We start from the raw sequence: 25,984 nt of genomic DNA on the forward strand, positions 1-25,984 counted from the left end.
GAGCGGGTGGCTGGAGGGGATCAGGTTAGGAAGGTCTATGAGAGAGAGCCTCTGCCCCAGCTGCCGCCTCCTGCTCACAAACACTGCACACAACTTTGTGAAGAACCCACGGCCTTACGCCCAAAATCTAGCAGCCCTCAGGCTGCCTTGTTCCCTCTGAAAGGTGGCCCTCGGGCTGCCCTACGAACAGCCTGAGGCACCCCAACCCTGTCCCTGGGACATCCTGCCAGCTGCTTCTTCCCGCTCAGGGACAAACTCAGCAAGACGGTTTTTCGAAGAGCCTTTTAGTAGCTAAATATGGCACCAACGTGATTCAGAGCAATATAAATTACAGTATGCAAAACACACTGGCTGAGGTAAAGCACACCGATCCTGCCTGGTGTCCACCGTGAGGGAAAACACTCACATACTTTTAAAAAAAACATCATCGTAAAAAAAAAAATGTCCCCTAGAAAGGCCACCAGAGAGAGGGGCCGTGAGGCTCACCCTCTACCATGTATGGAGCACCCACTGCTTGCTGGGTGGTGTCTGCCCCTACTGCTTGCCCAGAGCTCTGTCCAGGTTGCTCTTAATGGTGTCCAGGAAGTCTGTGGTGTTCAGGAAGTGCTCATTCAGCTTCACACTGCCAAGAGAACATGGGGGAGGGGGGGGGAGACTCAGGCCTCCAGAAGGCCATCAACCCAGCCCGTCCCAGGCACACCGGTGAGGCCCAGGTCCAAGTTTGCCAGTAGCCCCACTGCTTGAGGGCCACAAGGACTTCACTGGAAAGTTATGAGTGACAAGCCACTGGATAAGGCTTGTAAGAATTTGAAGAGATGAAAGAAACTGAGCAACTCCCAAAGGAGACCAACTCAGGCCTGGTCTAGGGAGGCGTGGCCTCAGCCGTTCCTCGAGACTTGTCCTAGCCTGGACCCGAGGCAGCTATACTGATTCTCAAGAGGAACTCTATGTGGGGTTCCCCTGGCTTCCTCCCACCTGCTCTGAGGTCTCAGGCCCTGTTTCCCAAAGTACACACTTGCTGAGGCCATGGATGCAGCCAGCCAGGTCCTTAGTCATAGCTCCGCTCTCCACAGTCTGCACGCACACCTTCTCCAGAGTCTGCGCAAACCTGCGGGCGATGCGGTAGAGTGAGGGCCCGCTGCCTGCGCCGTGCTGGCCAGAGCCGCAGGCTGCACGAGCTTCAGCCCTGCCCGTGAGCTCACCTGATGAGCTCCTGGTTCCCATCCAGCTTCCCTCGATGCTCCAGACCTCGCGTCCAGGCAAAGATGCTGGCGATAGGGTTGGTGCTGGTGGGCCGGCCCTGGGGACAGGCCACAGGATCAACAGCTGAGCCAGATGGACAGATTAGGCCCATCCTCCCAGCCGTCAGGGCCAGCGGGCCACTGGACCTTGAGGCGCATCCACTTACTTTCTGGTGCTCTCGGTAATGGCGGGTGACTGTTCCATGAGCAGCCTCAGCCTCAATTGTCTTCCCGTCAGGGCAGACCAGCACGGACGTCATCAGGCCAAGAGAGCCAAAGCCTGGGGGTGGGGCAGATCTCCCCTCAGAACCCTTCATCTTAGACCGGAAGTCTTTGCATCTTCTGACCCCGCCCCGCAGCTGACCCATATAGTTGTCAACGTGCCAGCACGTGTGTGTGTGTGTGTGTGTGTGTGTGTGATCTCTTCCTAGACCCCATAGCCTAAGGTGGCAGTCCTGCGGCCTCCCACAAGAGCATTTCAAGCAGAAATGAGCTGCCGTCAGCTATTTTGCAGCCGTGGCTGGATCTGCTGCTGTTAGAACATTTTCAAACTTGGTGATTTATTTCCAGACGTCCCCAAACTCCAAATTTCAGCTGGAATCTGTTGTCAGGGACCCTGGGGAAATAAAAAACCTCCCCCAGACCCATAAGGCCTAAGGAAGAGAGTGGGGAACTTTTCATAAGAAAAAGATTCGGCTCAGTTTTCTTTTCTGTCTTTGTTTTGTTGTTGTTTTTTTTACACATTTATTTGTTTTTATTTTGTGTAAAGGATGGTGCACATGTGCACTTTTTGTGTGTAGAGGTCAGAGGACAGATTGCAAGACTCAGTTTTCTCCACCGTTTAGGTTCCAGGGATCAAACGCAAGCTATCAAGCTTGGTGGCAAGTGCCTTTACCCACTAAGCCACCTCAATGGTCCTTTTTCTGTCTTATTTTTATTTGTGTCTGGCCTGGAACTCACTATGCAACCCACACTGGCCTCGAACTCATAGCAGTCTGCCCACCTCAGCCTCATGAGCGCTGAGACTGCAAGTGTGAGCCACCTGTACTGAGCAGCCTGCACGCCTTTCTAGAGATTAATAGATTAAGACAGCCTTGCGACACACCATCACTGGGTCCCTGGATGCTCCAGCCAGCTAGTCTGCCCTGTCTCAAAAACAAGGCAGAAGGAAGTCATGACAGCTCAGCTGGAAAAGGTTCTTGCCACCAACGCTGTCAGCCTGAGTTCAATCTCTGCGACCCACGGGGCAGAAAGAGAGAACCAAGTCCCGCAAGGCGCTCCAACCTCTGCACGTGTGCTGTAGCACACTCACAAGCACACGTAAATACACAAAGGCCCGTGGCTGGAGTTCAGTAGAAGTAAACTTGCCTGGCTTTCATGAGGCCCTTCCCCAGTACTGCTAGGTGGACAAATAAATAAATAATATATAAGAATTGTTAGCCAGAGTCTATCATGTAGTTCTGGCTGTCCTAAAACTTACTATGTCCTATAAATCAGAGATCCAACTTCCTCTGTTTATAATGCTATTATGTCTGGTCTTATAAAAGTGGTTTTTCTCTTTTCTTCTTCCTTTGGTTTTTTTGTTTGGTTGGTTTTTGGTGGTTCCCCCCTCCCCCCACCCGAGACAGTGTTTCTTTGTGTATCTCTGGCTGTTCTGGAACTCGCTCTGTAGACCAGGTTGTCCTCGAACTCACATCTGTCCTCTTTGTTTCTGCCTTCCTGGGTGGTGGAATTACGGATGTGCACCACCACACTTGGCTTAAAAATGTGATTTTTAAAAAAAGTATATGTTAAAAATAATAATGTGGAGCATAATAGAAGGCACCCAACACGTGCGTGTGCATGCACATACACATCCTCCGATGACGGACCGATGAGTCTGAGGAGTCCATGCCCATGCTCTTGGGTATGTCTTACTTTCCTCCCCAGAGCCTCTCTTTCACTTAACCCTTGTGCTTACAATCATATTGAAACATATATATATATATGTTTTATTTTTTTAATCAAGCCGGGCATGATGGTGCACATCTTTAATCCCAGCACTTGGGAAGCCGAGGTCACCCTGGTCTGCAGTGTAAGTGTCCTGGTGTACAGGACAGCCAGGAGGGCTACATGGAAAACCCTTGAGGGGCACGGGATGGGGGGGGGGAGATAATTCCGGTGGTGGAATAGCAGCAGTCCCTCCGCGGGTTGTCGCAGCGTACCTTGAGCCAGGATGTCGGACTGTACGTCCCCGTCATAGTTCTTGCAGGCCCACACAAAGCCACCTGAAGACTTGAGCACCTGGGCCACCATGTCGTCGATGAGCCGATGCTCGTACCAGATCTTGTTCTTATCAAAGTCAGTCTTATAGTGCCTGGGGGCAAAAGGGCTTGTTTCGAGGAGAGGCCAGGAGGAGGCTGGCGGCTTAAGGAGCCCTCCCTGAATCTCAAAAGCTGAACCAAGCACACCGGGAGAGCAACCTCCCCAGGCGAAGCAGGGACGGCACAGGGGAGCTGGGGGGCTGTGGTGCCCTCGGGAAGCATCAGAGGTTGTTACTTGTCAAAGATCTCCTGGAAAATGTCCTTGAAACGCCCGTCATAGGCCTTCAGGATGGTGTTCTTGGTGCTTAAGTAGAGCGGCCACTTCTTCTGGATAGCGTACTGGAAACAGCTGTGTGCGAAGCCCGAAATGGACTGCGGGGAGAGTGGGCACTGCATGAGGACTGCCAGTCCTATAGTCGCCGGGCCAACATCATCTCCGTATGACTGAACCCCTGCCACCAGGGAGCGAGCCTCTGTTGCTTTGGCTGGCCCGTCTTCTCCCTCTTCAGGGAGCAAGGGCACCTACTGCCAATTTCACTTTGGACAGCTCTTTTCTTTCTCTCTCTCTCTCTCTCTCTCTCTCTCTCTCTCTCTCTCTCTCTCTCTCTCTCTCTCTCTCTCTCTCTCCCTCCCTCCCCCCCTCTCTCCACATAGATATTTACATTACAAATCCTAGACCTTATAGCTAGTGCAGGCCTAGTTAAAACCACCTACAGCTTGACCTCTCAGACTTATCCAATCAGAGCTTTCTCCCTGGTCATCAGCGATTGGCTCACAGGCAGTCATGTGACCCAATCCCCAGCCAACACAGTAGGCATGCTTTTCTGGCTAAATGGTCTCTTCTACCTCTTCCTGGCCTGAGAGTTAGGCAGACAGAAGCAAAGAAAACTACAAAATAGGTAGAGGTGGAGGTGGGCAGGGGAGGAGGATGGCCAGCGCCTTACCTCGTCGGTGTTGTACATCCCCATGCCCACGCCGCCGGCAGGGAAGTTGTACACCTCCCACTCCTTGGCACTGCTGCCATCCTTCGGGGTGAAGACGATCTTAAAGGTGCCAGCTCGATCTACCACAAAGTCTGTAGCCTTGTACTGCAGAGAAGAGAGGCCGTTCGAGCCAGGGCTTCCCGCGGGGAGGCTGAGGCAACATCCTGTGTCTCCACGCCGGGCCTACCTGGTCGCCATGGGCGTGCCTGCCAATGGTGATGGGTTTGGTCCAGCCAGGGACAAGGCGGGGGATGTTTTTGCAGATGATTGGCTCTCTGAAGACGGTTCCCCCAAGGATGTTCCGGATGGTTCCATTAGGGCTCTTCCACATTTTCTTCAGCTTGAACTCTGTAAGGAAGAACCGGGCAACAATAGATCCACCACTACACCATCTTTCAATCAGAATGTACCCCAAGCTAAGTAAAACACAGCCAAACAGGGGGCCCAGATGTCATCTTGGAGGAGGCAGAAGAGTCTATAGACTCTACAACAGTGGTTCTCAACCTGTGGGGTTCGAAACGACTAAGAACATTGGAAAACACAGATATTTACATTACAACTCATAACAGTAGCAAAATCAGTCATGAAGTAGCAATGAAAATAATTTAATGCTGGGGGGTGGGTCACCATAATGTGAGGGAGTGTATTAAAGGGTCGCAGCAGTTTGAAGGCTGAGAACCGCCGACATAGAGTTTAAATAGGTGGTCTCTGAAATCTTCCAGTTTTGACTGTGAGGCTTGCAACGGGTCTGAGCTATGAGATGAAATCACTGATAAAATACCAAGCACGCTGGGTTGTCCTTAAATAAGTTGTGCATAAAGTGCCCAGAACAGTGCCTGGCTGCCGTTTTACCAAGTCCACATGGTAAAGGGCAGCTTCCCTCCACCCCACCCCGGACCAAGATACTAAGACCTTTTCCATAAAAGAATGAGCTATAAACCCCAGCACTGGGCTGGAGGCGGAGCTCAGTGGGACATGCTGAGGTTTCACTCTCAGTAATTTCATAACAATTTCTTGTTTTCATTCCAGGATCCAGGAGCAGCAAGGAAAAAAGTCAGGACTAAAACCCACCCTAGTGTGTTAGGGGCGGGTGGGTGATCTGGAGGCTCGGCCGATGTTTCTTGGGGTTTCCTTTGTTGTTGTTTTGCAGTGCTGGGAATTGAACCCAGGGTCTTATGCATGGTAGGCTAATGCTCCGTCACTGAGCTACACCCTCGGCTCTGAAGACTATCTGGAATGCTTGCTCCTCCTAGCTTCCTCACACTGCAGAAATTAGGGAGGAAAAGTCTTCTGCTGTTGCTGTTGTTTTCGAAGCCTGGAGACTATTTTATTAGCGTTTAAGAGAAAAATAACAAGACAGCCAAGCTGTACACCTCAGCAGCTGCCAGGAGAAAGGAAACAGAGAAAGGAAGAGAAAAGGCCACGTTGTGTGCAGTGGGGGTAATCAAGCAGCCACATGGCAAAGTCTTCAGAAGGTGCCAACAGTTCCGGGGAAAGCAAGTTCAGCATTTAGGCAGCCCTGTGGCCCCTCCCCCAGGCTTCTGCACAGCCTCTGAATATTAGGCTGTCAAACAGGCCAAGAGGCGGGCTGTTAAAGACCTCCACTGTCACGAGAGCAGCAGCACTGTCTCCTTCCTCCCTGTAACCACCGATGCCATAAGGCACAGCAGGGATGCCAACTTCCTGGCCTAGCCTGGCCTTGAACATGAGGCTGGTCCCTAATCATACCTCCCCCAGCAGCATCACAGTGACCTCAAAGCCCTGCTGCACAGCAGGCTTTCTCTGCAAGACTGGGCTGTCTCTCAGTGCGCATCACCAGCCTCAGGAAAGCGCAGCTCTGGAAGCTCCCGTGTCCCGGTCCTTATGAGTGCCATAGCCAACCACGTCCATCTAAGTATGATAGCCCGTGACCCCACCGCACCTCATACCTTCCACGCGGGCTTCATCGGGGGTGATTGTGGCACACTTGACAGCCACACTGTACTTCTGGGTGGCCAGAGCAGAGTCAATGGTGACCTGGTCATTGGTCTGGTCACGGTTTGGAAGCCCGAGGTCAAAATACTTGAGCTGGACATCCACGTGAGGTAAGATGAGCTAGGGAAGAGCACCCGAGGGAAGTGTCAAGCCAGACGACTGACTTGGGCAGGATGCCGAGGCATAAGAAGTCACCTGTCTGAGCCAGGCATCGTGGCGCACACCTTTAATCCCAGCACTTGGGAGGCAGAGGTAGGTGGATCTCTGTGAGTTCAAGGCCAACCTGGTCTACAAAGCGAGTCCAGAACAGCCAGGACTACAAGAGAAACCCTGTCTCGAAAAACCCAAACAAAACAAGAGTAATTTTCATAACATATATCAGGTAACCACCTGTAACTACAGGGCGAGGGAATCTGTCACCTCTGGCCCTTGTGAGAGCTGGTGCTTGTATGTATACATTCACACAGGCATATACACATATTTTTAAAAAAGATTTTATTTATTATTATGTATATAGTGCTCTGCCTGCATGTACACCTGCAGGCCAGAAGAGGGCACCAGATCTCATTGTAGATGGTCGTGAGCCACCATGTGGTTGTTAGGAATTGAACTCAGGACCTCTGGAAGAGCAGACAGTGCTCTTAACCTCTGAGCCATCTCTCCAGCCCCCAGTAATTGTTAAAAAGTCTTTGTTATTGCTGCTGCTGTTAAGACAGGGTCTCACTAGGTAGTCCTGGCTGGCCTAGAACTCACAGAGATCTGCCTGCCTCTGTGCTGGGAGTAAAGGTGTGTGCCACCACACCCAGTATATGTATATCTGCCTTGCTTGCCTGTACGTCTGCGCACATGCATGCCTGGTATTGGACAGCTGTGAGCTACCTTGTGAGTGCTGGGAATTGAACCCGGGTCTTCTGCAAGAACAAGAGCTCTCAACTGCTGTCCATATCTCCAACCCTGCCAAATATTAAAAAACAAGCCAAACAACAAGGCTGGACAGTCGTGGCGCACGCCTTTAATCCCAGCACTTAGGAGGCACAGGTAGGTGGATCTCTATAAGTTCGAGGCCAGCTTGGTCTACAGAGCAGGTTCCAGGACAACCAGGACTACACAGAAAAACTCTCTCTCAAAACAAAACAAAACAAAACAAAAATCTCCATCAAAACCCCTGTCTCATAGCCGGTATGGTAGCACACGACTATGTAATTCCTGCATTCAGAAGTCTGAAGCAGAAGATCACTATGAGTTTGAGGACTGGACTACAAGAGTGAGACTTCTGCTTTAAAAAAAAAAAAAAAAAAGAGGGGAGCTGGCTGGAGAGATGGCTCAGAGGTTAAGAGCACTGACTGCTCTTCCAAAGGTCCTGAGTTCAATTCCCAGCAACCGCATGGTGGCTCACAACCATCTACAATGAGATCTGGTGCCCTCTTCTGGTGTGCACATATACAGGCAGGCAGAGAGCACTGTATACATAATAAGTGATTTAATTTTTTTAAAAAGCAATTTAAGGCCGGGCATGGTGGCGCCTGCCTTTAATCCCAGCACTCGGGAGGCAGAGGCAGGCGGATTGCTTTGAGTTTGAGGCCACCCTGGTCTACAGAGCGAGTCCAGAACAGCCAAGGCTACACAGAGAGACCCTGTCTGGGGGAGGGGGGGAAGTAATTAAAGGAAGTAGGTTGACTTTAGAGTTGGCTCAGAAGTTACTAGCAATTGTTTCTCTTGCAAAAGACCTAGGGTGCTAGGGTCAGATCCTAGCACCACGTGACAGCTCACAACCCTCCATAGCTCCAGTACCAGGGGACCCCATACCATCTTCTGACCTATGAGGGCACCAGACACACATGTGGCACACACACATACACACAGACAAAATATCCATACACATACAGTGAATAAACCTAAAACAACTTTTTTTTTTCCCTTTGATTTTTTTTTCAAGACAGGATTTCTCGGTTTTAGCCTTGGCTGTCTTGGCTTAGAACTCACAGAGATTCTCCTGCCTCTGCCTCCTGAGTGCTGGGATTAAAGGCGTGTGCCGCCGCCGCCACCGAGCTCTAAAACAACTTTTTAATTGAAAGAAGAAGCTGAAGTAATGGCTCAGTGGTTAGGAGCGCTTGCTGCAAAATCACGAGGGGCAACTTTGATTCCAGCACCTACATAACAAGCAGAGCATCCTGCACAAGCTTGTAACTCCGGATCTGGAGGAGGGACAGCTGAACCCCAGATCTGGAGGAGAGACGGCTGAAGCTCCTTGGCCTCCGGGCAACCAGAGAAAACACAAGCTCTGACAGGGAGAGACGGCCTCGGTGAACTAGCGACAGGACACCAAACACTCTCTTCTGACCTCTATGCACACACACATACATTTATTTCATTTACGTATTTAGTGGGAGGGGGGTTGCCTGTGCCATGGCTGGGGTGTGAAGAGCAGAAGACGGCCTGTAGCAATGTGTTCCTTCCTTTCTCCATGTGGGTCTCAGGGGCTGAATTTACATCATCAGGCTTGTCAGCAAGCACCTTTGCCTGCTGCCCTCAATCTCCTCCCCTCCCAAGATATAGGGTCTTCCTGTGTAGCCCTGGACGTCCTGGAACTCAGTCTGTAGACCAATCACTCAGAGATCTGCCTGCTTCTGTCTCCTGAGTGCTGGGATCAAAGGTGTGTGCCACCACCACCTGGCTTTTTTCTTTTCTCTTAAAAAAAAAAAAGGCATGGTGGCTTGCACTCCTGTGATCCCAGCATTCAAGGAGGCAGGTGGATCGCTGTGAGTTCAAAGCCAGTCCAGAACAGCCAAGGCTACACAGAGAAACCCTGTCTTGAAAAAACAAAACAAAACAAAAAAACAGATTTGGGATTGATAAGGTCACTCACTGGGAATGGCTCTTACTGCCAAGCCTGACAATTTGAGTCTGACCTCTGGGTCACATGGGAAGGGAGAACTGACAGGTCCTCTGACCTCCACGTGTGCACCATGGCACACTTGTGCACACAAACAAATAAATGAATAAAACGCTTTTTCAAAGACAAAGAAACAAGGCGGGTGTGGTGGTGCACCCCTGTAACCCCAGCACTTGGGAAGTAGACACAGATGGATCCAAGAGTCCCAGGCCAGCCTGGTCCACAGAGTGAGTTCCAGGAAGGCCAGGGCTACACAGAGAAACCCTTTTTGGGGGGTGGAGTGGGGGAGCTTGCACATTTCAGCACCAGTGAGAGTAGCAGAGTACTCAGGACAGGCACCGGCTGACAACAAGGGACTAACAACTGCTAATGCTGTTACATTAGGAAGGTGGGGCAGAAAGTGAAAACCAGGATAGCTGTTCACCAGGGAACCACGGGACTCATAGGGGCCTGGTACCCTGTGGGACTGACCCTCTATCTGCCACCCACTGAGAGAGGGCGGGCGCTACCTTCTCCTTGATGAACTGCCAGATGATGCGGGTCATCTCATCGCCGTCCATCTCCACCACCGGCTTCTCCACCTTGATCCTCTTGTCGGCATCTAGGGTTGGGCACACAGCACATCACACCCCTTTATTGGGGGTCAGGGGGCAGCAGGGGAGACCTTTCCCCCCCCAGCCAGTTCAATAAGTCAAGAAGGGAGACTGAAAACAGGAAGAGCTCCAGTGGCCCAGCAACTGCTCCCTTTCCGGCTTTCTAGATCTGCGTTTCCACACGGAGGATGGCCATACAGAGCTACCGTATCCCAGCCTGATGAAGGGGCTGGGGTCAGCCGGGCCAGTCAGATCCTCCGCCCTTAGAAGCTGAGGAGGCCAAGAGAGAACCGCAGCCAGATGGAGCCACTCAGCTCAGCAGCAAGTCAGGGAGAGACTGTCCAGGTTCCTGCCCATAAAGCCTCAGGCTGCCCACTTCTGCAAGTCTCAGCTCTTCTCTTTGCCCTGCAGTCCCCTGTACCTCTCACAGGCCTCTCACAGTCACAGCGAGAGCCCAGCATGTACCTGACCACATACCCAGCCTGCTTATACTAGTCACCGTCGGTTGCAAAACAACCCAAGGGAAGCGGCCCTTGTTTGACCGTTTATTGCTTGATTGGTTGGATGGTTGGTTGGTTTTTTTGGAGACAGGCTCTTCGACTCTCTGTAGAGCCAAGGGCAACCTTGAATGTCTGATCTTCCCACTTCTACCAACTCCGGTCTGGGAGTCACTGCCACTACACTACCACACTAGCTTGTTTGTTTGTTACATAGCATCTGCATATGTAGCCCACTCTGGCCTGTTACTCACTGTATGGGCAGGCAAGCCTCAGCCTCTGTTTGTTTGTTTGGTTGGTTGGTTGGTTGGTTGGTTGGTTTTTGGGACAGGGTTTTTGCTGTGTAGCCCAGGCTGTCCTGGACTCACTCTGTAGTCCAGGCTGGCTTCGAACTCATAGAGATCTCCTTGCCTCTGTCTCCCAAGTGCTGGGATTAAAGATGTGCACCACCACCACTGGGTTTGTTTTGTTTTGTTTGTTGGTTGGTTGGTTTTTTGAGACAGGGTTTCTCTGTGTAGCCTTTGCTGTCCTGGACTCGCATTATAGACCAGGCTGGCCTCGAACTCATAGTGATCCACCTGCCTCTGCCTCCCAAGTGCTGGGATTAAAGGCGTGCACTGCCGCTGCCACCACCACCCAGTTTAGTCTCAAACTCTTAATCCTTGGCTTCCCAGATACTAAGATGACAGGTGCAAGCTACAATACTTAGTTCATTGCTTCCATTTTATTTTATATTTTTTATAAAAGTTTGGTTTCTGGGGTGGAGAGGTGTTTGTTTGCTTGTGGTTTTGACACAGGGTTTCTCTGTGTATCCCTGGCTCTCCTGGACTCTTTATAGACCAGGCTGGCCTTGAACTCACAGCGATCCCCCTGCTTCTGCTTCCTGAGCACCAGCCAGCCGGTGGCACACGCCTTTAATCCCAGCACTTGGAAGGTAGAGGCAGGAGGATCACTGTGAGTTCGAGACCAGCCTGGTCTACAAAAGCAAGTCCAGGACAGTCAAGGCTACACGGAGAAGCCCTGTCTCAAACCCCCCACCCCAAAAAGGCATGCACCATCATGCTTGGCCTTATAAAAGTTTCTTTTTTCTTAATCATTTAAAAAATTTCACTTTTATGTGCATGGCCGTTTTGCCTGCTCCTATGTCTATGTGATGATGTTGGAGCCCCTGGAACTGGAGTTACTGACTGTTCTGAGCTGCCATGTAGGTGCTGGGAACTGAACCTGGGTCTTCCGGAAGAGCAGCCAGTGCTCTTAAGTGCTGGGCCATCTCTCCAGCCTCTCATTGCTTCCATTTTAAATATGAGGACACTGAGGCTCAGGAAGATATGCGGCTTATTGCCCCAGGCTGCAGGAACACAAGGCCCAGAGACCTTGGACCTTCCTCAGTGGGAACACAGGCTTATGGCACCTGAGAAGGGAACTCAGTCTCAAAGCCAAGCAGCCGCAGGTGATTTGGTCCTTCCAGAAAAGTACCAAAACCCCAACAAAGGCAGGCGAGATGGCTAAAAGAACTTGCCACCAAGACGGGAGAGGGGGGAAGGGGAGGCGAAGGGGAGTGAGGGAACTGCAACTGAGCCCACACAGAATCCTGGGAATCAGAGTCCCAATACCAAACACAAAGGTGCGGATCTAGCTTTATTGTTCAGTGTATACGCTTATCCCATTCTAGCCTCCAGCACCAATGGCAATCCATCAGGTTGCTGTAGCTATGAGGAAGCTGGGGGAGGGAGGTCACCTCAGGAGACTTCCGGAAAGAAGGGGAAGCAGTCACGGCCCTAGCCTTGGATCCATTTTGAGAGTTCACTAGGGTGCTAGGAGTCCCTGGTAGATTATTCGAGGGGTTTTAGGAGCCGCTGGTGCCTTGCTCGCCTTTCTCTGTGGGCCTCCAAAAGGCTTATCTCAGCGCCCCCCACAGTGGGCGCACGACATGCTTGTAGCATCAGAGTACCTGGAGCTGGCGTTACAGCTGCTTGTGAGCTGCCACCTGGCTGCTGGGAGCCAAACCCGGGCCCTCTGGAAGAGCAGTAAGTGCTCCTAACTGCTGACTGACCTCTCCTGCTCCTTAAAAATATTTTTAGGACTGGAGAGATGGCTCAGACGATAAGAGCACTGCCTGCTCTTCCAGAGGTCCTGAGTTCAATTCCCAGCAACCACACGGTGGCTCACAACCATCTATAATGGAATCTGGTGCCCTCTTCTGGTGTGCAGTTGTACACACAGGCAGAGCATTGTATATATAATAAATAAATATATCTTTTAGAAAAAGAAAAAGAACCACTGGCTGCTCTTCCAGAGGTCCTGAGTTCAATTCCCAGCAATGGTGGCTCACAATCATTTATATGAGAACTGGTGTCCTATTCTGTCATGCAGGCAGGACACTGTATACATAATAAATTAATGAATCTTTTTTAAAATCCAAAAACATTTTTTTTTTTTTTTTTTTTTTTTTTTTTTTGGTTTTTCGAGACAGGGTTTCTCTATGTAGCCTTGGCCATCCTGGACTCACTTTGTAGACCAGGCTGGCCTCGAACTCACAGCGATCCAAAAACATTTTTTAAAGAACTTCAGCAAGTTTGGTTGTGGCCACTCAGTTGATTAAATGCTTTTTAGCATTCATGAAGCCCTGGGCCCAATCCCCAACTTTCCATAAAGTGAGGTGGTGGCAAGCACCAGCAACCCCAGCACTCAGGAGGAGGAGGTAAAATTGAAGTAAATTCAAGGCCAGCCTGGGATACCTGAAAGTTTGTCCAGAAAGAAGAAAGAAAAGAAAAGCCTAACTGGACCTTAACTGTATTCCTGCCCTACAGCACACAGCTCAGCCAGGACTCACAACACCCTCGAATGCAAACTGCACACAATACAGAGTTTGTGAGAGAGAGACAGAGACAGAGACAGAGAGAGAGGGAGAGAGGGAGGGAGGGAGGGAGGGAGGGAGGGAGGGGAGGGAGGACAAGGACAGACACACACACAGAGAAAAAGAGAGGAGGAACAAACCGAGACAGACAGATAGACACACAGAGACAGACAGACAGACAGACACACACACACACACACACACAGAGAGAGAGAGAGAGAGAGAGAGAGAGAGAGAGAGAGAGAGAGAGAGAGAGAGAATTCTTTAGGGAGGAAAAGGAGAGCTAGGGAGTGTGGTTACTGTCCAAGGCTCTGGATCAGTGTCAGATGCCAAGAATCCAAAAGCACAGACATGAACTAACCTCTCCCTGGGAACTAAAGGCAGGCGTGGCTGGCTTTATTAACATACCCAAGATCCCATGGGGATCTTCAACCCAAGCTACAGAATTTCCCTTTGGTCTAAAGCTTAAGTGAGAAGGGCCTGAGACAGTCTGCTGGACAGAAGGACGGCTTGTCCAAAAAAAAAAAAAATTTTTTTTTAATTTAAGCCTATATCATAAGACAGATCTGAGGGTCTCAACCTCATCACAGATAAACACAGCCCTCTGAGCCACGAAGTAGTGGTACACTCCTTTAATCCCAGCACTTGGGAGGCAGAGGCCTCTGTGAGTTCGAGGCCAGCCTGATCTACAAAGAGAGTCCAGGGCAACCAAGGCTACACAGAGAAACCCTACCTCAAAAACCAAACCAAACCAAACCAAAACCAAACAACAACAACAACAACAAAAACCCACAGCCCTCTGGCAGCATCTATGTGGATTCCTCACCACCTCATCTTGGAGGTGGGGGGAAGATGGTCAAAGTCCATCCACACCCTGGTGTACAGGTGATTTAGTCACATGGCAACCTGATGCTAACTAAGCATCCTTGACACTAGATATGAAACCACACAGGAAGAGAGGGGGAGAGAGGAAGAGAAAAGAAGAGGGAGGAGAGGGAAGGAACAGGGAACAGGACAAACCACACTGTTGTCAGACTCCAGGATGCTAAGCCTTCTCAGATGAGCTGGGTCAGGGACCTGAGCTAGGCCCTCTTGCTTTGCCATAGAAATTGGCATGTTCTTTCCTGATACCAAAGACTGAACCCAGAGGCCTTGCGTAATCATCCTGAACTCTCATCCGCTGGACTACACCCCTGTGGTAGTTTGAAAAAGAATGGCTCCCAGCAGGGAGGTAGTGACCTGTGTAGCCCTGGCTGTCCTGGACTCACTTGGTAGACCAGGTTGGCCTGGAACTCACAGAGATCTACCTGCCTCTGCCTCCCCAGTGCTGCAATTAAAGGTGTGCACCACCACCACCTGGCCCTTCCTTTGCTTGTGACTGGCACAGCATGTCAGGCAGCTCACAACCTCCTGTAAGGACTAGTATGTGCTCAATACCCCATATATACGAATACACATAATTCAAAATAAAATAAATCGGGAGAGTGGGGTTGGGGCTGTAACTCAGCTGGTAAAGTGCTTGCCTAGCATTCACAAGACCCGGAGCTCAGTCTTTTTGTTTGTTTGTTTGTTTGTTTGTTTGTTTGAGACAGGGTTTCTCTGTGTTAGCCTTGACTATCCTGGACTCCCTTTGTAGACCAGGCAGGCTTTGAACTCACAGAGATCCACCTGTCTCTGCCTCCCACATGATGGAATTAAAGATGTTCATCATTGGACCTGGCCCTGAGTTCAGTCTTTAGCACTGCATAACCTGGGCTTGCAGGATCAGAAATTCAAGGCCCTTTCATATAGAATTCAAGGCCAGCCTGGGTTCCATGTGACCCCGTCTCAACAAACAAGCCAACTAGGAGAGATGACTTCTCGTTCTTTTTTTTTTTTTTTTTTTTTTTGGTTTTTCGAGACAGGGTCTCTCTGTAGCCTTGGCTGTCCTGGACTCACTTTGTCGACCAGGCCGGCCTCGAACTCACAGTGATCCGCCCGCCTCTGCCTCCCGAGTGCTGGACTTCTCATTCTTTTAGTGAAGATGAAGTATAAAATACTAAGAGTTTGAGCCAAGTGTGATGGTATAGTCCTGTGATCTCAGCACTCGGGGCTGAGTTCAGCCCAGGAATGCAGGTTAATGGTACAGTATTTGCACACTCTGGGCAAAACCCTGGGTTCCGCTAACAACACCGCCAAAAATAGCCAACCAAACAAAGGGGACAAAAGCCAGAGTCAAATTCAAAGCACGTCCATATTCATTCAAACATCATTCACAACAACCAAAAGGTGATGTCTAGCAATGAATGAATGAATGAATGAATGAACAAATGAAATATAGTTTGTATATCCATGAAATATTCAGACTTAGGAGAAAAAGAAGGAAAAGATATCCTGTCACATGCCACATAGGTGAGCCCTAATGTAGCGGAATTTTAATTCAGAGCATGGCTGCTCTGGCTAAAGACCTTCTAGGTGGAATGCAGACATGCCTTTAATCCCAGGAGACAGAGGCAAGCAGATCTCTGAGTTCAAGGCCAGCCTGGTATAGAGCAAGTTTCAGGTAGAGAAAAGCTTAGGTCCAGGCATGGTGGTATATGCCTTTAATCCCAGCACTACAAGACAGGGGCTTGCAGATCTCCGAGTTCTAGTAAGTTCTGTTCAGGCAGTCCAGAAGGGTCAGTGAGTTGAGAGGCAGTGCAGTGGAGTTGAATTTGTGGCAGCTCAGTTTGTGGGATTCAGAGGCAGTTTTTACCTGGAGAGTTTGACAGAGAAAGGCTGAAGAGAGAACAGGCTAGACACGGGTAAAGACAGAACGAGCCAGAGAACGAGAAGGAGCCAGAGAACAAGAAGGAGCCAGATGATTAGAACAGATTGCTGGAGTTAGTTTGGAATGAGAAACTGAAAGAAGCCAGATTGAATCAGTCAGCTTGGAAAGGAGTTTGAGCCAGAACAGCTGAGTTGAACCCACCAGCATGAGTTCAGAGCGAACAAGAAAGGGCGAGCTTACTCAGCAGCAAATCTCAGAGGCTTGAAAACATTCTAAGCCTGGATGAGACTGTATGGAGACTCGAAACTTCCAGGACTAGGCCTAGGTGAGCAGACGGAGGCAGTAAGCCTCTGAGATGACAATTAAATCTGCAAATAAAAGTTATTTTAACATCCTAATGATAATATATAAGACAAAACATGACAGCTATGCCAGTGTGATGGGGCACGTCTTTAATCCCAACACTCAGGAGGAGAGAGAGGCAGGTGGATCTCTGTGAGTTCGAGGCCAGCCTGGTCTACAGAGTGAGTCCAGGACAGCCAGGGCTACATAGAGAAAGGAGAGAGAGAGAGAGAGAGAGAGAGAGAGAGAGAGAGAGACTGACTGTAGGATTCTACTTACTCAGGCACCTAGCAAAGTGAGTGGTTCTCAACCTTCCTAATGCTTTCATACAGTTCCTGACCCCCCCCCAACCACAAAATTATTTTTGTTGCTACTTTGTAACTATAATTAGTTACTGTTATGAATCATAATGTAAATACTTTTGGAGACAGAGGTTTGCCAAGGGGGTCCCAACTCACAGGCTGAGAACTACTGGCCTAGAGCATTAACGCACAGAGAAGAGATAGCTGATGTGGGCCAGGGGCTAAGGGAGGGGGAAAAGGAAGTTACTGTTTCATAAATACAGACTTTCAGTTTTGCTGCAAGATGAAAAGGTTCTGGAGATGTCTGGGGGCTAACGGCTACAGTGTAATAACAGGGAACACTACAGAAGTAAGGAGGTAGTGGAAGGGGGAGAGATACAAATGATAAAGATACATTGTATGATGTATGGCTTTGTCAAAGAGTAAATTTAAATATACTGTTAAAATAAAAAATAGTGCAGGGCCTGGTGGCCCATGCCTTTAATCCCAGCACTCAGAAGGCAGAGGCAAGTGGATCACTATGAGTTCGAGGCCAGCCTGGTCTACAAAGTGAGTCCAGGACAGCCAAGGCTACACAGAGAAACCCTGTCTCAAAAAACCAAATAAATAAAATAAAGATATTAAATAAAAAAATTAAGAAATTGCCAAAGATTAAATAAAAGATATTCTAGGGCCAGGGACAGTCCAGTCTGACCACCTGAGTTCAATCTCTGTATTCTCCCTGGTGGTAAGAAAGAACCACCTCCTCCAAGTTGTCCTTCTACATACGGGTGCTGTGGCAGGCTTGTACACACACACACACACACACACACACACACACACACACACACAATCAGTGTTAACAAAAATTCTAAGAAGAAAAGTTGGCATGGTTAATATCTTCACCAAAATAAAAATAGTAAGGATGTAAATCCACCCCCGCCCACACATATACACAGTTTGAGCTCACAGGCTGTCTTGAAGAAAGAGTTCCCACTAACAGTGGGCCGACTCTACTCACTAGGAGCAAGCAGAGCTGAGCTGAGGGAGGGCTTCCTTTTCTAGGCCTGAATAGCACCTTCTAGGGCACCCCAGGTCTTGAGGATGAATTTTTGTTTTTGGTTTTGGTTTTTGGTTTTTGGGGCAGGGGTTTGGCTTTTTTTGAGACAGGGTTTCTCTGTATAGTCCTGGATGACCTGAACTCTGCTTTGTAGACCAGGCTGGCCTCGAACTCACAGCCATCCTCCTGCCTCTGCCTCTGAGTGCTGGAATAAAAGGTGTGCGCCACCATCTCCAGGCGAGACTTTTTCCTATTGTTTAGTTTTGCAAACAAACCATGCTCTGCCCCTATCTCAAAGAGACAAGGGGCAGGCAATAAAGCAAACTACAAGAAATAGACTGGGGGGAGGGGGGGGGTGGATGGTACATAGGTAAAGTGTTTATCACATGAGATTAAAAACCCAAGTTTGCCCAGCACTTGGAGGCAGAGGGAGGTGGATTTCTACAGAGTGAGCTCCAGGACAGCCTGAGCTATGCAGAGAAACCTTGTCTCAAAACAAAACAAACAAACAAACAAACAAAAAACCAAAAAAAACCCCAAAAAGAATCCAGGTTCAAAATCCCAGAACAAACATAAAAGAACAAGACTTAGCCTGACGTGGAGGCCCACACCTTTAATCCCAGAACCCAGGGAGGCAGGGGCAGAAAGATCGCTGTGAGTTTGAGGCCAGCCTGGTCTACAAAGCAAGTCCAGGACAGACAAGGCTACACAGAGAGACCCTGTCTCCAAAAACCAAAAAAAAAAAAAAAAAAAAAAAAAAGAGTGAGACTTAGTGTCTGTCACACAGTCACACAGTGAACCAACCAACTGTCTCAAATCAGGTGGAAGGGGAGGACTGAAACCCAAAGTTGACCTCTGACCGCCACAATGATACCTGCCCATGTCAGGAGGGAGAGGGTCATGAAAACACAAGACACAAGAAGCAGTATCCAAGCCTTTCTGAAAACTTCCAAAGTGACAGCCAGCTTGAGGCTCCCAAGAGCCTGGGTTCCATGCCCAGCATTGCAAAAGATAAACATGGCGGCTAAAGAGGTGACTCAGAACATAGGACCTAAACTCAATTCCCAGCACCCAAGTCTGTCAGCTCACAACCAACTAAAATTTAAAATCTGATTATAATACACCTTGTTCCTGTAGAACTTTCTTCTTCCCTAAAAACAAAAACCAAAGTCCTCAAAAAGGCCTACAAGTTGAGGGTGTTTTGATTGTCAGCATCAAAACACAAGGGAGGAGAGAAAGCTGAGGGGTGTGACTCGGTAGAGGGCTTGCCTAGCTTACACGAACCCCAGCATTGCATAAACTGAGCATGAGGACATGTCTATAACCCCAACATTTAAGAGGTGGAGGCAGAGGAATCAGAAGTTCAAGGTCATCCTCAGCAACATAGGAAATTCAAAGCCAGCCTGCGACACCTGAGATCATCTGAGTCAGACCATAAACTGAAGCCCGAAACTGCCCTCCACCAGGGTTCTCAGAGGGGGATTTTTGATTGTTTCTTTTTTTTTTTTTAAAGACAGAGTCTGTACACAGCTGTCCTGGAACTCACTCACTATACCAGGCTGGCCTTGAACTCAGATTTCTGCCTGCTTCTGCCTCCATAGGGCTGGAATTAAAAGCATGAGTCACCACCATCTGGCCAGAGTGGGGTTTCTAAAACATAGGACATACAGGCTGGGCGTGGTGGCGCACCCCTTTAATCCCAGCACTCGGGAGCAGAGGCAGGTGGATCCCTGTGAGTAGGAGGCCAGCCTGGTCTACAAAGTGAGTCTAGGATAGCCAAGGCTACACAGAGAAACACTGTCTCGCTCAAAAAACCAAAAAAAAAAACCAAAAAAAAAAAAAGGACATACTAAAAGATAGCATCAGCAGTTGGGGAAAATGGTGGTGATACAAATGGCACAAAACGGAGCCCTCCAGTCCATTTGTCCATGCTACTATCCTATGGAAAAGGATGTAAGTGGAGACACAGATCCCCACTTCTCCGTAAGGGATATATTCTCCAGGAACCCACAGTGGGCACAGTGGATAGCTCTAAACTTTACATGTAATGTACTTTCTCCTGCACACACACGTACTATGATAAGATTTACTCTCCAAATCAGGCAGAGCTAATGATTAACAGTAACTAATAAAACAGGACAATCATAGCGATCTACTCTAAGTAGATTGTGTTCCTTTTAGGAAAAAAAAAAAATCCTGCCGCTGCCCCAGACCTCATCACCCCAGTGCCAGCAGCCGTGGCACCTGCAGGCCCCGACTCCCTCTCTGCTATTTAGAGTCCGCTTTCTCGCTTGCTCCGGCTTCGCTCATTTGGGTCTTTTCTGTCTGCCCCCATTCAAACCTTCCCGTACCCTCTTTACTTCCCCTTAGCTCTCTGTGTGTCTGTTACATCCATCTACTCTGTGTGTGCGCCCACTCTGCAGTGTGCCCTTTGGAGGTCGGAGGACAGCTAAACAGCCTGTGGGGGATCAAACTCAGGTCACCAGGCTTGGCAGCAAGTGCTGTCGTCTACTACGCATCCTCTTGACCTTTCTCCTTAGTTCATGACTATATGTCACACTGGCCAACCACCTTGTTCAGTGCTGTCCCCTCCACTCTAGAATTAAAGCCCAAAGGCAGAATTCCTAAACCCAGCTCTGTCCCCTACACCTTGCATGGCGTCTGGCCTACAAAAGGAAGAGCACACGCTAAAGTCATAAATGAAGGACAAGGGCACATCAAGGCTGCCTGGGCTCACTTCCTGTTTTGATGAGTGTGTTTCCTGCCTCCCCGATGCCCAGGGCCACTGCCACACATCAGCAGGGATCTTTCTCTTGTGCCAGTCACCCTGCCCAGAGCAGTTCACAGAGTAGATGAGGATGAGTAGTCAGGGCTGGAGGTGTGACTCGGTGACCGAAGGCTTAGCCAGCACCCGTGACTCCCTATGGTGGGTCTCCAGCACCTGTGACTCCCTATGGTGGGTCTCCAGCACCCCTGACTCCCTATGGTGGGTCTCCAGCACCTGTGACTCCCTATGGTGGGTCTCCAGCACCCGTGACTCCCTATGGTGGGTCTCCAGCACCTGACTCCCTGCAGTGGGTCTCCAGCACCCGTGACTCCCTGCAGAGGGTCTCCAGCACCTGTGACTCCCTGCAGAGGGTCTCCAGCACCCCTGACTCCCTGCAGTGGGTCTCCAGCACCCGTGACTCCCTGCAGAGGGTCTCCAGCACCCGTGACTCCCTGCAGAGGGTCTCCAGCACCTGTGACTCCCTGCAGAGGGTCTCCAGCACCCGTGACTCCCTGCAGAGGGTCTCCAGCACCCCTGACTCCCTGCAGAGGGTCTCCAGCACCCGTGACTCCCTGCAGTGGGTCTCCAGCACCCGTGACTCCCTGCAGTGGGTCTCCAGCACCTGTGACTCCTTATGGTGGGTCTCCAGCACCCCTGACTCCCTATGGTGGGTCTCCAGCACCTGTGACTCCCTGCAGAGGGTCTCCAGCATCCGTGATTCCCTGCAGAGGGTCTCCAGCACCCGTGACTCCCTGCAGAGGGTCTCCAGCACCCATGACTCCCTATGGTGGGTCTCCAGCACCCCTGACTCCCTGCAGTGGGTCTCCAGCACCCGTGACTCCCTGCAGAGGGTCTCCAGCACCTGTGACTCCTTATGGTGGGTCTCCAGCACCTGTGACTCCCTGCGGTGGGTCTCCAGCACCCCTGACTCCCTGCAGAGGGTCTCCAGCACCTGTGACTCCCTATGGTGGGTCTCCAGCACCCCTGACTCCCTATGGTGGGTCTCCAGCACCCGTGACTCCCTATGGTAGGTCTCCAGCACCCCTGACTCACTGCAGAGGGTCTCCAGCACCCCTGACTCCCTGTGGTGGGTCTCCAGCACCCCTGACTCCCTATGGTAGGTCTCCAGCACCCCTGACTCACTGCAGAGGGTCTCCAGCACCCCTGACTCCCTGTGGTGGGTCTCCAGCACCCCTGACTCCCTGCAGAGGGTCTCCAGCACCCGTGACTCCCTGTGGTGGGTCTCCAGCACCCCTGACTCCCTGAAGAGGGTCTCCAGCACCCCTGACTCCCTGCAGAGGGTCTCCAGCACCCGTGACTCCCTATGGTGGGTCTCCAGCACCCCTGACTCCCTGCAGAGGGTCTCCAGCACCCCTAACTCCCTATGGTGGGTCTCCAGCACCCCTGACTCCCTGCAGAGGGTCTCCAGCACCCCTGACTCCCTATGGTAGGTCTCCAGCACCCCTGACTCCCTGCAGAGGGTCTCCAGCACCGGTGACTCCCTATGGTGGGTCTCCAGCACCCCTGACTCCCTGCAGAGGGTCTCCAGCACCGGTGACTCCCTATGGTGGGTCTCCAGCACCTGTGACTCCCTGCAGAGGGTCTCCAGCACCCGTGACTCCCTGTGGTGGGTCTCCAGCACCCGTGACTCCCTGTGGTGGGTCTCCAGCACCTGTGACTCCCTGAGGAGGGTCTCCAGCACCCGTGACTCCCTGTGGTGGGTCTCCAGCACCTGTGACTCCCTGAGGAGGGTCTCCAGCATTTGTGGAGCAGCGGAGGTTGCACCAGGTGTGAAGATACATGCTGACAACCCTACCCACTCAGAAGGTGGAGGCAGGCGGATTGCACAGTTCAAAGCTAGCCAGAACAATTTCATGAGACCAGCTCAAAATTAAGTTTAGAAAGAGCTATTAATGGGGAGCACGTCCATGGGAGACCCCGACACATTTTGCGCAGTATAAACTGCAAAGCAAGCCACAGATCCTGTCTTCAGACAACAAACAGCTGTCTAGCAAAGTGAAGGGTAGAATGAACCCAAAAGGCCACAGCTAAAGGTGAGAAACTTGGGGGCAACCAAGTCTTTCTAGAGCAGCAGTCCCCAACCTTCCTAACGCTGAGGCCCTTTAATATAGTTCCTCATGTTGTTGTGACCCCAATCACAAAATTATTTTGCTACTACTATGAATCATAATGTAAAATCTGAAACTCCCAAGGGGGCTGAGACCCACAGGTTAAGAACTGTTGTTCTAGAGCTTTCCCTCAAAACCTCCTGGGTCAAACATTAGCACCCAAACTAACTCTAGGGGCAGCTGATACAACACAGGACCCAGATACAGATATACAGATAAGAACTAATTCCTGGGACTTAGTGGTCAAGAGCCCTGTCTGTTATTCCAAATGACCCGGGTTCAATTCCCAGCACCCACATGACACCTCACAACCATCTGTAACTCCAGTTCCAGGGGATTTGACACATTTACACACATTTACATGGGGGGGGTGTGTGTGTGTATGTATAAAAATTCCTGGGTCTGGAAAACTTGATGAAGGGCCTATGAGATGGTGGGTAAAGGTGAAAGGAAAAAGCCAACTCCATGAGGTCATCCTCTGATCTCCATACATGTACTGTAGCATGTACACACACACACACACACACACACACACATACACGCACACATCAGTTTCTCATAAATATATAATAATAATAAAGTTTTTAAAATTAGAAAGAAACTTGATGATGAGCCATTTATTCACTCTTGAATTTTTTTTGGAAGGGAGGGTTTTTTTAAAAGATTTATTTATTTATTTAATGAATATGGGTGCTCTGTTTTCTTTCTTTCTTTCTTTCTTTCTTTCTTTCTTTTTCTTTTTAAAAAAGATTTATTTATGCCTGACGTGATGGCGCACGCCTATAATTCCAGCACTCGGGAGGCAGAGGCAGGTGGATCGCTGTGAGTTTGAGGCCAGCCTGGTCTTTAAAGTGAGTCCAGGACAGCCAAGGCTACACAGAGAAACCCTGTCTCAAAAAACCAAACCAAAACAAAACAAAACAACAAAGATTTTATTTATTTATTACATATATAGTGTTCTGCCTGCACGTACACCTGCAGGCCAAAAGAGGGAACCAGATCTCATGATAGATGGTTATGAATCACCATGTGGTTGCTGGGAATTGAACTCAGGACCTTTGGAAGAGGAGATGGTGCTCTTAACTGCTGAGCCATCTCTCCAGGCCCAAGGGCTCTGTTTTCATGCATGTCAGAAGAATCAGATCTCATTACAGATGGTTATGAGTCACCATGTGGTTCCTGGGACTTGAACTCAGGTCCTCTGGAAGAGCAGCCAGTGCTCTTAAAGGCTGAGCCATCTCTCCAGGCTGGGGAGGGAGGGTTTTTTGAGACAAAGTTTCTCTGTATCTCCCTGGCTGTCCTGGACTCACTCTGTAGACCAGGCTGGCCTCAAACTCACTGGGATCTGCCTGACTCTGTCTCAAGTGCTGGGATTAAAGGCGTGCGCCACCAAACCCGGTTTATTCTTGGATTTTAAGACACTGGGATTGTTTGTCCCCTCCAAGTGTGCAGGGCTGGCAGAATTCCTTCCTGGTCCAGCCACCAAGAACACCTAAAAATGGGGCTGGTGAATGGCTCAGGAATAAGAGCACTTGCTGTTCTTGTAAAGGACCCAGCATCCTGGGGGTTGCTGGGGATCCACTGCCTTTTTTGGCCTCTTCGGACACTAGGGTCACACTTGGTGTGCACACGTGTGCACACACACACACACATTCTTGCAAACAGTGATACAAATAAATAAGTCTTTAGGAAGGGGGCAATAACATGGTTCCTTAGGGTAGTTTTTGTTTGTTTGTTTGTTTGCCATTACTATTTTACCAGACCCCCCCCCCCCCCCGAGAAAAGACGGAAAGGAAAAACGAAAGCACTGATGCCTTCAATTTTTACCATATTTTTCTGCAGGGCTGCCTAATGTGTGTCCTGGAGGCCTGAGGCCCTTGATCGGGCTTCAGGGCTCAAAGGCAGATCCCAGAAGCACAAAAGCAGAAATGTCCCTTTCTCCTTGGCAAAGGGGAGAGTCAGGGGCCCCGCCCTCTCCCTCCTCCTGGCCCCCAGCTCTGGTCAGCTGCTCCCACTCTCAGTTAAAGATTACCACTTAGGCAGGACAAACCCCATAGCCAGACCCACCCCTTCTTCCTCATTCTCTTGGCTAACCCCAAGGGGCTTTGAGCCAGGTCCGGATAGAATTTCCGTGGCAACGGGCATCAAAAAAAAAAAAAGGCCACCAAGTGCTCAACATTGTTCCCTGTCTTTTTTAACAGGGCGTTGAGTAGCCAGGGTGTGCAAGATGCCCACAAGCCGGGTTGGGCAGTCTGTGGGTAACGGAGACTCTAAAATCTGCTTATTTTGCCTCTGAGTTATGCCTTCAAGTCTAAGAAGCAAGCTGAAGACAATGCAGGCCTCGCGGGAACCACTGACTGACAGATTGATAGGTAAATAAATAAGTAAATAAATAAAGTGCACTGCATCTTTCCACAGCTTGTATGCCAGGTAGAACCCACTCACATGCAGTGCGTGGCGGGCCCAGCAAGAAAAGGCCAGGAGAGGGCCCAGACTGAGCCTCCATAGCAGGGAAAACTGGGGGAGTGGCAGCCAAACAAAAGCGGGAAAAATAGAAAGGCATTCCTCCAGCTGTCGAGTAAAGGTTCCAAAAATAGCTGACGTGGGCCTGCTGGAGAGGAGGGACCAGAGTGCGCGGGGATTGGAGCAGAGGGGAAGTGGAGGCCTCTCCTCCCCGCCTTTGTCTGAGCCGGGACTGCGAGGTGACCCTCCCCTGCCTAGGGCAGTAGCAGGCCGCTCCAGCTCCTCTGGGTCGCTTATCCCCTCCAAAGGCACCGAACAGTCAGGATACCCCACTCCGGGTCCAGTCACCCCCAGAAACACTCCCTCGGAATACCTGGAGAACCCCAACCCTGACAGGACCCAACAATCATGCCCCAGGCCACCAGCTGCCACTATCCAACCCCCTCTACGTTCCCACCCCTGCCTCTGCAGCGGCCTGGGCGCGCCCGGCGCGGGAGCACGGAGAGAAGCCACCTCCCGGCCATTTGTAACCCGCACACCGCCGTTCCCCTGCTGCTAGCGTGTCGCGAGTGGCGCTCCTGGGTCCCCCTCCCGGGACGTCGCCACGTCGCAGCGCTGCATGCGCGCCTGCCGCTCCCCCCACCCCACCCCCGGGCCCCCAGTGAGGCACTCACAGTGGCGCCTCGGTTGCTCTTGCCAGTTGGGGACAGTCAGGGCGGCTGGTGCCCAGGTCCGCGCCGAGCCAGGGGCTCTGTAGAGCGAGCGCACGGCCCTCAGGTAGCCGGCCATCCCGAGCACGCTGGATCCGAGCGCGCCGCTGCACCGGGCTGTGCGGCGGGGACTCTGCTGGCC

General features: G+C 50.6%; 1 protein-coding gene across 1 annotated transcript; it reads right to left on the minus strand.

The window, feature by feature from the left end:
- Nucleotides 1–267: 267 nt before the first annotated feature.
- Nucleotides 268–25,984, minus strand: IDH2 (isocitrate dehydrogenase (NADP(+)) 2). The gene is made up of 11 exons (XM_084772445.1): nucleotides 25,807–25,984; nucleotides 9,904–9,995; nucleotides 6,456–6,621; nucleotides 4,715–4,875; nucleotides 4,489–4,632; nucleotides 3,780–3,916; nucleotides 3,446–3,597; nucleotides 1,409–1,521; nucleotides 1,203–1,300; nucleotides 1,016–1,108; nucleotides 268–622 (listed from the first exon to the last, which is right to left on the minus strand). Exons 1-11 carry the CDS (start codon nucleotides 25,919–25,921, stop codon nucleotides 535–537), a joined length of 1,359 nt encoding a protein of 452 aa, XP_084628571.1. The 5' UTR covers nucleotides 25,922–25,984; the 3' UTR covers nucleotides 268–534.

Source organism: Acomys minous (genome assembly GCF_964271855.1).
Source record: "Acomys minous genome assembly, chromosome: 2".
Lineage (NCBI taxonomy): Eukaryota > Metazoa > Chordata > Mammalia > Rodentia > Muridae > Acomys > Acomys minous.

What these genes read in the sequence shown, in the direction of transcription:
- IDH2 (XM_084772445.1), bottom strand. Translation starts at nt 25,921, where the DNA reads ATGGCCGGCTACCTGAGGGCCGTGCGCTCGCTCTACAGAGCCCCTGGC. An exon ending in AGAGCAACCGAGGCGCCACT is followed by an intron (nt 9,996 to 25,806) that starts GTGAGTGCCTCA and finishes GCCCAACCCTAG; the next exon opens with ATGCCGACAAGAGGATCAAG. An exon ending in TGCATCCATGGCCTCAGCAA is followed by an intron (nt 623 to 1,015) that starts GTGTGTACTTTG and finishes TTCTCTTGGCAG; the next exon opens with TGTGAAGCTGAATGAGCACT.